The sequence below is a fragment of the Pimephales promelas genome, chromosome 22, assembly GCF_988280905.1.
Source record: "Pimephales promelas chromosome 22, fPimPro1.hap1.1, whole genome shotgun sequence".
NCBI classification, from domain to species: Eukaryota; Metazoa; Chordata; class Actinopteri; order Cypriniformes; family Leuciscidae; genus Pimephales; species Pimephales promelas.
The window spans coordinates 20,996,077-21,008,516 of NC_142790.1; the positions used below are offsets into that span (position 1 = coordinate 20,996,077).

The following is a 12,440-nucleotide window of genomic DNA, read 5'->3' on the forward strand; positions in this document are numbered from 1 at the left end:
GCGCGAGAGCCGTAGATAAATATAATGTGTAATCAATAGATGACCACTCAGAACGTGAAGCAGGCCGAGAAGAGTGTGTATCGGGGGGCGGGGGCCTAACATGATTATAGACTTGGCTTCTCCGCGAATTTTTATTTCTTTACTTTTTCTCGACTGTTGTTTCTGTGAGTAATTGTGGCCAATCTGTGGCATTCTGTCAGCCACACTGCCCATCACTGCAGCCGGGGCTCTAATTCCTGAAGGAGTGATTTTTTTTAACCCTCTAGCCCTGATTTTCACCAGCGGAATGAGAGGTGACGTTACTACTCCTGTCCTCCTCCTCCTCCTCCTCTTTTTTTTTTCTTCGCAATTGTTCTCAGAAACCATTTGTTTATTCCATTTATTATTTGGGCTTTTTGGTTTCTTGTTGCATTTAGTGCATCAGATTAAGAGATCTTATTTATTATGCTATAACATGTCATATATATGTGCATCTCCACCACGTACATGTATATTGTGGGATTAGTGGAGGACATCACACACGGCTGTGAAGTATGGCCTTGAAATGGTTATCTCCCCTCTCACTATAATACTACACATTACTGTATTATAGACCACAGGGTTTTACAGGGGTCTAGGGGTGAAATTACAGGGCTGCATGGTTTGTACTTCCTTTTACCTGATCCAGTTTCTTATTTAGACCCTGGGATGTAACTCTGCCATTATAGGGGTTCTGAATTTACTGTCTCGCACTGGACAACAGTGCCGTTTCAGCATCAGTGTATTTGCTTACTGTAGGTATAGCTACAAAAAGCTAGCTGGGATAGTTCATGATGAAGCTACGACAGTAATGCTAGTTGGGTTGTAACGGTGTGAGATTTTGACGGAATGGTAACCATAACCAAAATTCCACGGTATACGGTATTAAATGTGTTGAATGAAAGCAGATTTTGTTTTGGTTGAACAAAATGCTTTATTATTACAAACTTGAAACCATTTGTTTTGTTTATTCAGATTTCAGTAATCAAAAACCTGTCTAATCGGTTAAATTAAATAATGAATTATGGATTAGATTAATTTATTCTTGGTATTAATAATTTATTAAAGACATTTAAGAATAATATTACAAATTACTATAAATATATTACGTCTGTTCCATGATTGCACTACAGTAAATCATTTTTTAGCTTTGCTATACTGTATTTATCTATGCTTGTAATAAGTGCATTTGAAAAGAAAATGAAACATATGCAGTATTTAAATATAAACACACTACCGTACAAAAATTTAGGGTCAGTATGTTTTGTTTTTTGTTGAAAGAAATTAATACTTTTGTTCTTTAAGGATGCATTGATCACTAAGTGATCAAAAGTGACAGTTAAGAATGTTAGAATGTTACAAAAGACAGTTTAGAGTGATACAAAATTCTATTTTAAATAAATGTTGTGCTTTAAAACTTTTAAATTCATGAAAAAAAAAAAAAAAAAAAACATTGCAGTTTCCACAAAAATATTGAGCAGCTGTTTTTAACATTAATGATGATGAGAAATGGTTTTACTTTGTAAAAGTCCTAAACACTCCAAATAGCCATCAAAGATAAGAATCTTGGGCCCCGAGAGCCAAAGCAGTAATATCTAAGATTTTTTACAAAAAAAAAAAAAAAAAATCTCCCGACTGGACATGAATATAAAAGATCAGATGTTTTATCAGGCTGTTTTTATCCATTTATTTATTTTTACATGTAGTCATCTACATCTGTGGCACATAGAAGGCCTTGGGACTGAGAAAACGTACTGGGGGTGCTGGCTTTACCTCTTAAGAAAAGTATGGGCCATTTTTATATTTTGCTCAAAGTAATAAACTACGAAAAACGAACAATGTACATAATCGAACAAAACTCATCATGAGCACAAAATAAAGTTAACTAGTAATTTTAAATTATTATTTTTTTTGTCTTGCCATCTCTAAATAATTTTGAAATGCTCTTAATATGCTGATTACGCATGCTAAATATATGTAAAAAAAAAAAAAAAAAAAAAACATATTAAGATGCCACATGTTAACTTCACAAACCTGGTTTAGTTAAAGCTGCTGTCCATAACGTGGCACTCTAGACGTTAATAAACACAACTGCATGCGTCTTGTGGAAGAACATTGTAGCCTGAGATACTCTCTGTTTATGTATATGATGAGTCTCGCAGGCACTGGACTACCCCGCAACAGTACGACCCAAACTAATCTAACATTGTCAAAATATAAACACTTATTATAGGTGTACCATAGTGATTCAGAAAAGACTAAACACTTTTTGGAAAAATGAATTGTACATGATATACTCTTCTATTATATCAATTTTGAACACAAAAAGTTATGGACTGCAACTTCAAGCGGTCAGATATGACAGATAAAAAATAATTGTATTTACTGCATTCTTGTTTTCTGCAGTATTTTAGCAAAAGTAATAATTTTTCTGCTCACTCTGATTCTGCTACTGTTGTTAAAATAACCGCATCATCTGCAGCTCTCAATACATCGCTTTACGTCTCTTTATCTGGAGAAAGCAACACCTTTCCGCTGTGGAAAAGGGTTGAATAAAGCGCATTTGGCTCTAGATAAAAATATTAGAGGATGTTGTGCTGAAAGATCATTAGCTTAACCTTGAGAGCTTGTGGTGTGAACCGCTCCGTTGTTGTGACGCACTGCTCACGTTAAACTCTAGAAGTAGTAAAATGGTGCAATTATATACCACCATTTGAATACCACTACTTTAATCAATATAGATTGTTTTAAAAGTAGGTTAGTAATGCTAGTCACACCTAAGGCATAACATTGAATGGTCAAATTAAAATAACCATAACACACAATAAACCACGCAAGGGCTTGGAAGGTTGTGTTTGAAGTTTTTTGTAAAAGCCTGTAACACCACAACCAAAGTGTGTTTTCTTCGATGCATTTGCACCGATTACCAGAGCACAGCAAACAAAGGTAGAGGGTTGAGCTGTGGTCTGCCACCATTGACTGCGATGGAAATGCTTGGGAGCGATAAAGGAATAAAGTACAGTTCAGAAAACTTTTAGCTGCCCTCTTCTCTCTCTCTCACACACACACACACACACACATGCACACACCTTCTCGTAATTTACCAACCACCTCCTCCTCACACCATGAGACATTTAGTGTCGTATCTGCCAGATTTTCTGTCTGTCTCTGATGACGGAGGAATTGCTTTTAAAGTGGGCATTATGCCAGACCAGCAGCACAATAGAAAAACCAATCTTCCCCCTATTCTGTCTGCTCCGCTGTTATTGTGGAGCTTTAGATAACTGGAGACGCACGTTGCTGGTAGATTGAGCAAGAGAGAGCTGTTTCTGCTGGACTCCAAGGCTGGAGGTTAGAAGTCTCCAGCTGTCTTCGGCCACGGTCGCTGGAAGCAGTGTGAACAATGAACCTTTTTGGTCAGTCTGGGAAGTTAAGCCCGTAGAGGTGTTAAAATTGCATGCTGCCTTGATGGAGTGGACAGACTGCAGTGTTTCGTCTTTGCCAGGGGGGGTGCTGTGGTTTGGGTCTGGTGGGATGCATTGCAGGGATGTGATGGAGGAGGGCCGTGGTGAATTCATCCCTCTGTTGCTTGATGGTGAAATTGCTGGTCAGTGCTTTATCCATTTGCAGTCTTTTCCTCACTAGATTACTTGATTCCTTCAGAGAGGAAAGACTGATGGAAATTGGCGTCCCAACCCCCATCACACAAATACACACTCATACACACTCTCCCTCTCTCACTCACACACACAGAGAGAGAGAGAGAGCGTGAGGTAAAGGAAAGAAAGTGCTTTCTCTCGAGTATCTATATCCTAGGAAATCACTTAGAGAATGCCCATTCCTCTGCCCATAACCTGTCCCTTCGCCACAACCCCTAATGTAAGGTTCACTCCACTGGACACACTCTAACCCCTCCAACTGATTGTTTGCATCTCAGTATTTTTTAAAGTTGGGTTGTGTTGATAGATACCTTAATACAATTACTCTAGCTTTTTTATATTATATTTACTTTTACTTTGATATTTGTATTATTTTAGATATTTGTAATTGTAAGCTTTTATTTGATTTTAAAAACATTTTATGTTGCTGCAGTGGATTTCTAAGCTATTAGTTATTTATTTTATATATCGGACAAGAACTTCATCACTGCATTTGCCTAAAAATGCGTAAAAGCTTCTTTACGTTGACTTAACATTAAAATCACTCGCGCAAGACGCTCAAGAGTTGAGTGAGTAATAAAAAAACCTTTGCTTTGGCCTCAATTGAGTGAAACACCGTTTGTGTAACTTCGGCCATTCTCAGTGGTGTCACTGGGACACTAACTCTGCTTGTCATCATAGAAACAGATAATCTGATTGTGATACCGTCTCGCAAGTGTTGATAGGCTATTACTCGTGAGGTGTAACCAATCAGATTGAGCAAGTCTGCTGAGTGGTGATTACAGAGAGGCTGCGACAGCTATATCAGAGCCACCCAAAGTAGCGCATTTTAAAATAAAATTGACTTTAATCAAACCACTGATCACTTTGATAAAAATTTTGCAGAAGCAGGGATAAATTGACCAGAAAGGGGGAAATCCCACACATTCCCCCCTGGCAAATCACACCCTATATGTCAGGGTTTTGTCACTCCTGTCTAGTTCAATTCTTGTTTTTGTGACAGAGCTCTGACACTTCTGGTTCCTGTGAGTTCTGTCTTGTCACGTGAGCGTGCAGTTTCGAGTTTGCTCTGGCCGTACGCTCTTCTCTCTGCATGTGTTGTGTTCTGTGTTTTCATCGGCCGCGTGCTTTCGTGACTTGTTTTGTGGCTTTTGTGTGTTTTCATTAGTTGCGTGTTCATGTCTCGTTTTATGTGAGCACATGGCTGGTGATTTGTTTTACAGGCCATGTGCTTTCATTGTGCCATGTGCTTTGTTGTTGTTTTTTTAAATGATTGACAGCACATATACAGTACACTCACCTAAAGGATTATTAGGAACACTTGTTCAATTTCTCATTAATGCAATTGTCTGATCAATCCAATTACATGGCAGTTGCTTCAATGCATTTAGGGGTGTGGTCCTGGTTAAGACAATCTCCTCAACTCCAAACTGAATGTCAGAATGGGAAAGAAAGGTGATTTAAGCAATTTTGAGCGTGGCATGGTTTGACAAAATTGGACAGTGGAAGATTAGAAAAATGTTGCCTGGTCTGAGTCTCGATTTCTGTTGAGACATTCAGATGGTCAGAATTTGGCGTAAACAGAATGAGAACATGGATCCATGTTTTCTTGGCACACTTTAGGCCCCTTAGTGATTGGGCATCGTTTAAATGCCACGGCCTACCTGAGCTTTGTTTCTGACCCTGTCCATCCCTTTATGGCCACCATGTACCCATCCTCTGATGGCTACTTCCAGCAGGATACTGCACCATGTCACAAAGCTTAAATCATTTTAAAATTGGTTTCTTGAACATGACAATGAGTTCACTGTCCTAAAATGGCTCCCACAGTCACCAGGGGTCTCATTTATAAAACTGCGCGTAGGATCCTAACTAAGTGTGTGTGCGCCCAAAAGCGAGTCTCCTCCCAGAAATAACCATATATGGAGCTTACAACGCCTAGTTTAAATATGCCTATCCTCATCTGCGTATAATTATTCATCCACGTGGTACCATGTTAAGGTAAAAGACGTTAGGAAATATGAAATACAGATGTGCCGTGTCGCAATAAATTATTATTATTATTTTTTTCAGTAGCCTTTATCCTTGGCTTGTTTTTGAATAAATAAGTCAAATAGTGTAAAATACATTTCAGAGAAAGATTTTCTCAATCTTCCAATCTTCCACTGGCCAAATAGTATTTTTAATTAATTTATATTTTTAATGGAAACAGATAGACATGGTTGTGCATTATTTGCATGAGCTATTTTCTCAGACAATCTGCTATTATCATGATTAGCAATTATCTCTAGTTAAAACATTAAAACACAGCATGCCAGAGGGAAAGTGTTTAAAAGCATTGCATCCTCAACAAATATTTATTTCTATTTATTGAATGTAATTTATATAATTTTTTTTTTCTCAGTAATGATTTCATGTAGCCTATTTTAAGTGTTTAACTCCATTAATGAGAATGGCATATTTAATCTAAATGTTTATATCAGAAATAAAACATACTTTAAATAATTATTTCATTTATTTAAACTGTATACTGGCATTCAGAATCACAGATTATTCTTTTTGGAAGTATGACCAATATAATAGTTTTCACTGGAAAATATCATCTGAACAAGTAAGAAACTCCTTAGTCTCCTCAAACATTGTGTTCATCCGAGCTGTGCTGTGTCGAGGGTGTTGAAGTACAACTCGCGTAAAGTTGATAATTCCGCGAATGACTGCAATTGCAGATTTCGAACAGAGATGGCGACAGAGCAAAAACCGCAGAACTGCAGCTTTAAGTAAATTTAAGACTTGCATGCATTGAATGTAATTTATTTATATGATTTTAATAGATGTAATGCATTAACAGCCCTTTAGGGCGCTTCTATTTTGGGTTAATTCTACTGGAACATACATCTACAGACCCAGTGGAGTCTCTGGCCTTCTGACAGTAAAAATGAATCAAAATCTCTTGTTTGACTCCCATGATCCTCCTGTCCAACCGCCTTCACGGACATTCTTAGTGGCTCCGCCAGTGGATTATATCACACACATGTATTGTGTCTGCACGCAGCGTGCGTGGGGTGCTTTTTCTTTGTGTATGTCGTCTCGTACGCGTGTGAGAAATGAGACATTTAGAGTCTGATCTACATGTAAACCACAGTCCTCTGCCTGATTGCAGCTACTGAGTTAAATGTGGAGGCAATTTCATGCACGGCAGGAGTCCTTCCATAATAAAACAGTTTTTTCTGCAGTTTCAAAAAAAATTAGATATCCCATATCAATGACTTCCAAATCATGTTGAACTCTGATTTCATTCTTTTCATGAAGAGCAATTCATAACGTCTTTTAGGCAAGCCCTTTTGCTCCCGCCGTTCCATTTCCTCCTCTCTCTCTCGCCCGCTCAACATCCGTCGCTCTCTGTATCTCTTACTCTTTCTAATTCGCTCTCCCTCTCTGCCTTGTCTCCTCTTAAGTGTGGGCAGTGTGATTATGTTCAGGCAGTAATGTAATTTCACTGCATTGATAAAATAGAAATTGTCCTTTATCTGTGTACTGATAGTGCTCAATTTGCAGGCGAGCTCCTCGGCAACCTCTTCAGGGCACGACGCGTGTGCCCTCCCCCAGCCCTCCTCCCCCACGCTCTGCCTGCCTTGAGCTGCTGGAAATCCGCGGGTGCGATTGTCAAATCAATTATTCATTCTGTGCAATTACACTCGCACAAAGAACTTTTCTCTGCTCGGAATGATGATTAAATTAAAAGCTATTCCAGCTGCCTGATAACATCTAATAGAATATTCATAAGCAGCCCAAATGGAATGTATGATCCCCATTAACTTCATCATGCTCACTTAATTACATGCTTGTTATTGTATTTACACCTTGTTAGAGCACATGGAAGCTGATACACTCTCTCTCTCTCTCTCTCTCTCTCTCTGGACTATCTTCTCCGTCCTGTCGCACCCGCCGCCTGTCTTTTTTTCTGCTCTGTATTCCCCTCTTTCTTTTGCTGTCTGCTCACCTCTTTTTCTCACGTCTTCCCTCACTCTCTCTTCACATCTTTTCTCCCTCTTAAAAATGCTATTTATTTTAAATGCGACCCCTGCCGGGCCGGGAGGGAACGCGAGGTCTCTGACAACCTCCGTGGCTTTTCAGGTTTCTTTTATATATTCTGCACACAGTGATTGAGGGAAAAGAATGAAGAAGAGGAGAGGAGAATGAGGGAAAGAGAAAAAAATTATTTTCTCCCACCTTTCAAAAATGATGACATGATTGCTTTCCCTTGATCATGCATCATCATCTTTCTCCAGCCCCCCTTTTTTCTTTCTTTCCTCAGGTAAATAGTCCCCCTCTCCCTATTCTATGTGCCAGCATTCTGTTTTCTTTCACCATCTCTTTCTTCTGCTGGAGGTAAAAATGCACAAGTGATAATGCTAACCGGCTCTGCAGATGGTGCGTTTGGAATACTATTCCTCTTTTTTTGATGTTCAGGTTTGGCCATTTTCTGCGATTGACACTAACTCTGTTTCTACTGCACCTGCTAATGGAAATGGACTGATGGAGTCCTAGACCACCAGTTGGGTGCTCAACAACATTTAGGGGCACAGATTCAATCGTCTATCAAGCACAAACAGGTTTTGTCAAATGAATTTCAGTCCGAGCATTTACATATTCTCAAGGAACATTCATGTAAATGCTCTTCTTGGCTGGATCTCCTCTTCTCAAAGTAAAGACTCTCTTTTAACAAAAGTCTTTGGTTAAAGGCTTTTGATTTAGTCTGTAATTCTCATTCAGTCCTGCCATCCTGCCGGTGACTCCTCTATCGTGTCTATGGTATTGAAGGCCCTCCTGATGGGATAAATGACCTTGGATATCGACCCGATTGCGTGACCCCGTGGACCCCTGACAGAAGAGTCTATTTAGCTTCTGCAGACACCTAGCCCCTCTCGCCGGCGCTCTACCCTCAAACTGTCTGGATTGCTGGTTCCTTATCGATTCTCAAAGACTTTCATTTGAAATGATACTTGATGGACCTCTCCAAGCACATGTCCGTGAGCATAGTTCGATATCATGACTGATATTTTTCTTTTCGAATCAGTTTTGACTCGTTATGGATCCACTCCAGCCCTGTCTGCTGCTGAGGGGTTTTTTTTAGGGTTTTTTTATGGCATGGAGGTGGGAGAAAATAAAAATCTGGTTAAAATGTATTTGTGACCAACTGTATGTTTTGGGACGTGTCTCACTTGTAGTGATAATATTTTTTACCTTTTCTACTTTGTAAAGACTGGCTGTACAATACCATGCTAACCATGCGAACTGTAACCATGATCTCATAAAAACACAATTGGAGCTTAAAGGGATACTCCACCTTTTTTGGAAATAGGCTAATTTTACCACTCCCCCAGAGTTAAACAGTTGAGTTTTACCATTTTCGAATGTATTCAGTTGATTTTTTTGATATTTAGAAGAATATCAGTAACCAAACAGTTTCTGGTCTCATTGACTTCCATTGTATATTTTTTTCTTACTATGGAAGTCAATGAGACCAGAAATTGTCTGGTTACTGATATTCTTCTAAATATCAGAAAATCAGTTGAATGGATTTAAAAACGGTAAAACTCAACTGTTTAACTCTGGGGGAGTTGTAAAATGAGCATATTTCCAAAAAAAAGTGGAGTAACCCTTTAAATATATATTTATTAGTTTATTTTTCTGTTAATCATTTTCTAGCATTTATGAGCATTTGTATACAGTATAAATGGATGTTTGTGCATTGAACATTTATAGATGGCCTTTGGGAAGGGGTTCTTTTGTGAGGGGATCATGATATTTGGGGCTCTCTGGCATCAAAACGTTTCAACAATCTGGTGTTTTTTTATTTTAATTTTTGTATGTATTGTTTGGTTCTCTTCTCAGTGAGATTCAAGAATGGCTGGAAAGGAGAAATGGAAGTGTACAAAATGCTGAAGGATGTAACAGACAACTTCCTCGCCACCAGCGGATACTCTGAGGTCAACCTTGCCAAACTTTTCCAGGCCTTTATATCCCTCAAGTACTGACCAACTGCCCCAAAGCAGATATGGCATAATATTTATGCCTTTCTGCCCACCAGCAGAAGCCGTACAATGTTATATTTTCATTTTAATTCCTGTCTGCTGTAAATAGACCTTGTGATTTTGTAATCTATTCTATTTTCCAGCTCACTTGCCTTTACATTTGTAATCCCCGACAGAGTTTTTGTGGCTGACGTCTTAGGCGTGAATTAAGGTTAAAGGTGACGAGCTCGCAGTCAATCTGCATGTAATCAACAAACCTTTCCATGTTTGAGCACCTGTCTCTCACTCTAATCTGTGTTCTTGTATCCCATCCAATTTAGCCTTTGTCCAGGTCTAATCGATGATGAATCTGTGGTAAAATGGCCATGATAAGGGGCTAAAGACGCTCTCAACACAACCCAGCCCCCCACTCCCCCGTTAGCACCACACACAGGGTTTTTAGAGATAACAATCAGGGGTAATGACGGGCAAGTTCGTTGGGGGGGTGGGGGGCATGTAGCGGTTTGAAGGGGTCTTAGTTCAGTAATGACTTCTCTACCACCCCCTTCATCTTTAACAGCACAGCAATTAGCCAATGATACAGAGGTAGCCAGTGATTTCTGGAGTTTCTAACAATTGAAGTCACACTCTCGGCTGGTAGGTTGTGAATTCATTGGATCGCATCATTCGGTCTGCGCCTGGCAGCTCATGTTGTGTGTTTTGAATGTTCATTGCCTATGAAAATGTCTTAGGATTCTTAATTGTTTTGATACGGAAGCACCAATAAAAGCATTTCATAACACTTTCACATTTCCCCTTTTTCCATCTCTTTGATTATTTTATTTCACTATGCCGCAGGGAGTGATGACATTTACACATTTGAAGAGGGCCAGTTAACTTCTCCAAATGGAAGGCTTCATTTTCAAGACCTGGAGAATGGCAAGCCAAGAGTGTGTAAAAGCGAGGAGATTAGTCCACTTAAATCGAGTCGGTTTTAAGAATGTGGTGCTTCACTCGCTCATTCCATGTGTTTATAATGACAGTTAGACGATGTCTTAAACCATTTCATCAGATGTCAATTTCCATAAATGCCATGCTTGAAAAAAATCGCCTGCGACTAATGGCACCGACCTTGGAGAGTGCAGCAACACTTAAGAGCTCCTTTCTGTCCCCAACATGACAGGCAGCATTGTAGGCCTTTGCTGCCAATGTATTAAACATGTATAGGCCTATATATACATTTAGCTTAATGTGCGAGCCAAGCTTGGAATTACACTTAACAGAAGCAGGTAGTTCCTGAACGTTATGTCGCACTTTTACAAGATTAAGTCAACGCATGAATCTGGGGCTTTCAACAGGACATTCCTTTAACCGTAAACGTGCTTTTGTCGTGCCCACGGAGGCTGTTTTCAAACTGGGCCACTCAATGCAGACGAGGCTTTGCATTAATTTACCCCACTAAGCTAATAAGAATGATTCGTTTTTGTTATGCTAAGCTTTATTGCCTGTCTTTTTGACCAGAATGGTGGTGTTGAGCAAAGCGGTGGACAAGGTTCTCTTTGATGAGGGAATTAGTGCCCTATTCTTTCTCTATTATTCATGGCATCGCGGAATATGTAAGTACCCGTGGGTGTCAAAAGGAAAGCCGGCCCTATTGCAAAGTGCTCCTCTTGTTTCTCTGAATAGCAGGCTATGAGATGATAAACCGCTTAATACACTGGACTAATTGGATGAGGGTAAAAGAGACGAAGGAATTAAGGCAAACCAAAAGGGGACAGGGTTCCAGTGGCTCGCCATTCAGCCCTTTTCACCGTGATTTCTTACTCTACTGCTCCAATAGGAAACGAGAGGCTCATCAAAGCGCCTTTAGTGCTTTCACCTACCCCCGGTGTCTCGAACTGTCGGGATGGAAAAGCGTGATTATTCGCTGGTTGTTGAAGCGCAGCCCAGTGAGCTAAAATCAAGGGAATGCATGTGGAATGCATTTATGAATTGTCAGTGTATATTTAATTTGAAATGCTGTAGTTTGTGCTATATATTGGTGGGTCTTTCCAAACACACACACAAAAACAGCTTTTGTGTTCCTTGTTAACAAGTAAACTATGACTTAAAAAGTTGCCATTTTTAACAGGCACACAAATCCAGCTTTTTTCTCCTAAAAAAAGTTAGTACAACATTCTTAAATATGGAACCTTATACATTATCAAATCAAATTATTAACCCTGTTACTTTTTTGAAGATTCAGATGTATCCCAACATGTGTGTATTATTTAGAGATATAAATATAGAAAAAGGCTTTGTGTTAATAAATTGCGTTTTATATAGGCTATATAATGCAATTTATTAACACTCAAAGCCTTTTTGTTCAATCAAATGTTTAAATTTGGCTTCATATTGTGCTTTTCGAAAATGAAATTGCATCTATTTACTGGAATTACCTTTATTTATTTTTATAGTGGTTCCCAAACAGGTGTTTTGGCACTCTAGAGTGTACTTTGTGGTCAGAACATTGGCAATGAATCATCTACACACACTCTACACAAATAGAGAAGCACATTTAGTCTCTACAAAGTCTGTTTCTTCATTCATGCATTGTAAGAAAAGAGAAAGTCGCCCTAACCACTTCAGGTCAGTGCCTCTACAATTGTGGCGAGCATTCCCCCAGATATTACGAGCAAATTGGTTTGCGATTCATTAATAATGTTGACAATAAGATTAAGGCATTCTAGAAAATCTCATAAAAATCCCA

At 39.1% G+C, this 12,440-nt stretch overlaps 1 protein-coding gene across 2 annotated transcripts in view; it reads left to right on the top strand.

Annotated features, from left to right (window-relative positions):
• The window catches only part of pola1 (polymerase (DNA directed), alpha 1), a 50,622-nt gene extending 40,126 nt beyond the window's left edge, over positions 1-10,496 (top strand). For both annotated transcript variants that reach the window (XM_039684939.2, XM_039684940.2), the window contains exon 37: positions 9,573-10,496. In XM_039684939.2, coding sequence (XP_039540873.2) covers positions 9,573-9,715 — 143 coding nt within the window. In that variant the 3' untranslated portion in view covers positions 9,716-10,496. The remainder of the gene's footprint in view (positions 1-9,572) is intronic.
• Positions 10,497-12,440: the final 1,944 nt, after the last annotated feature.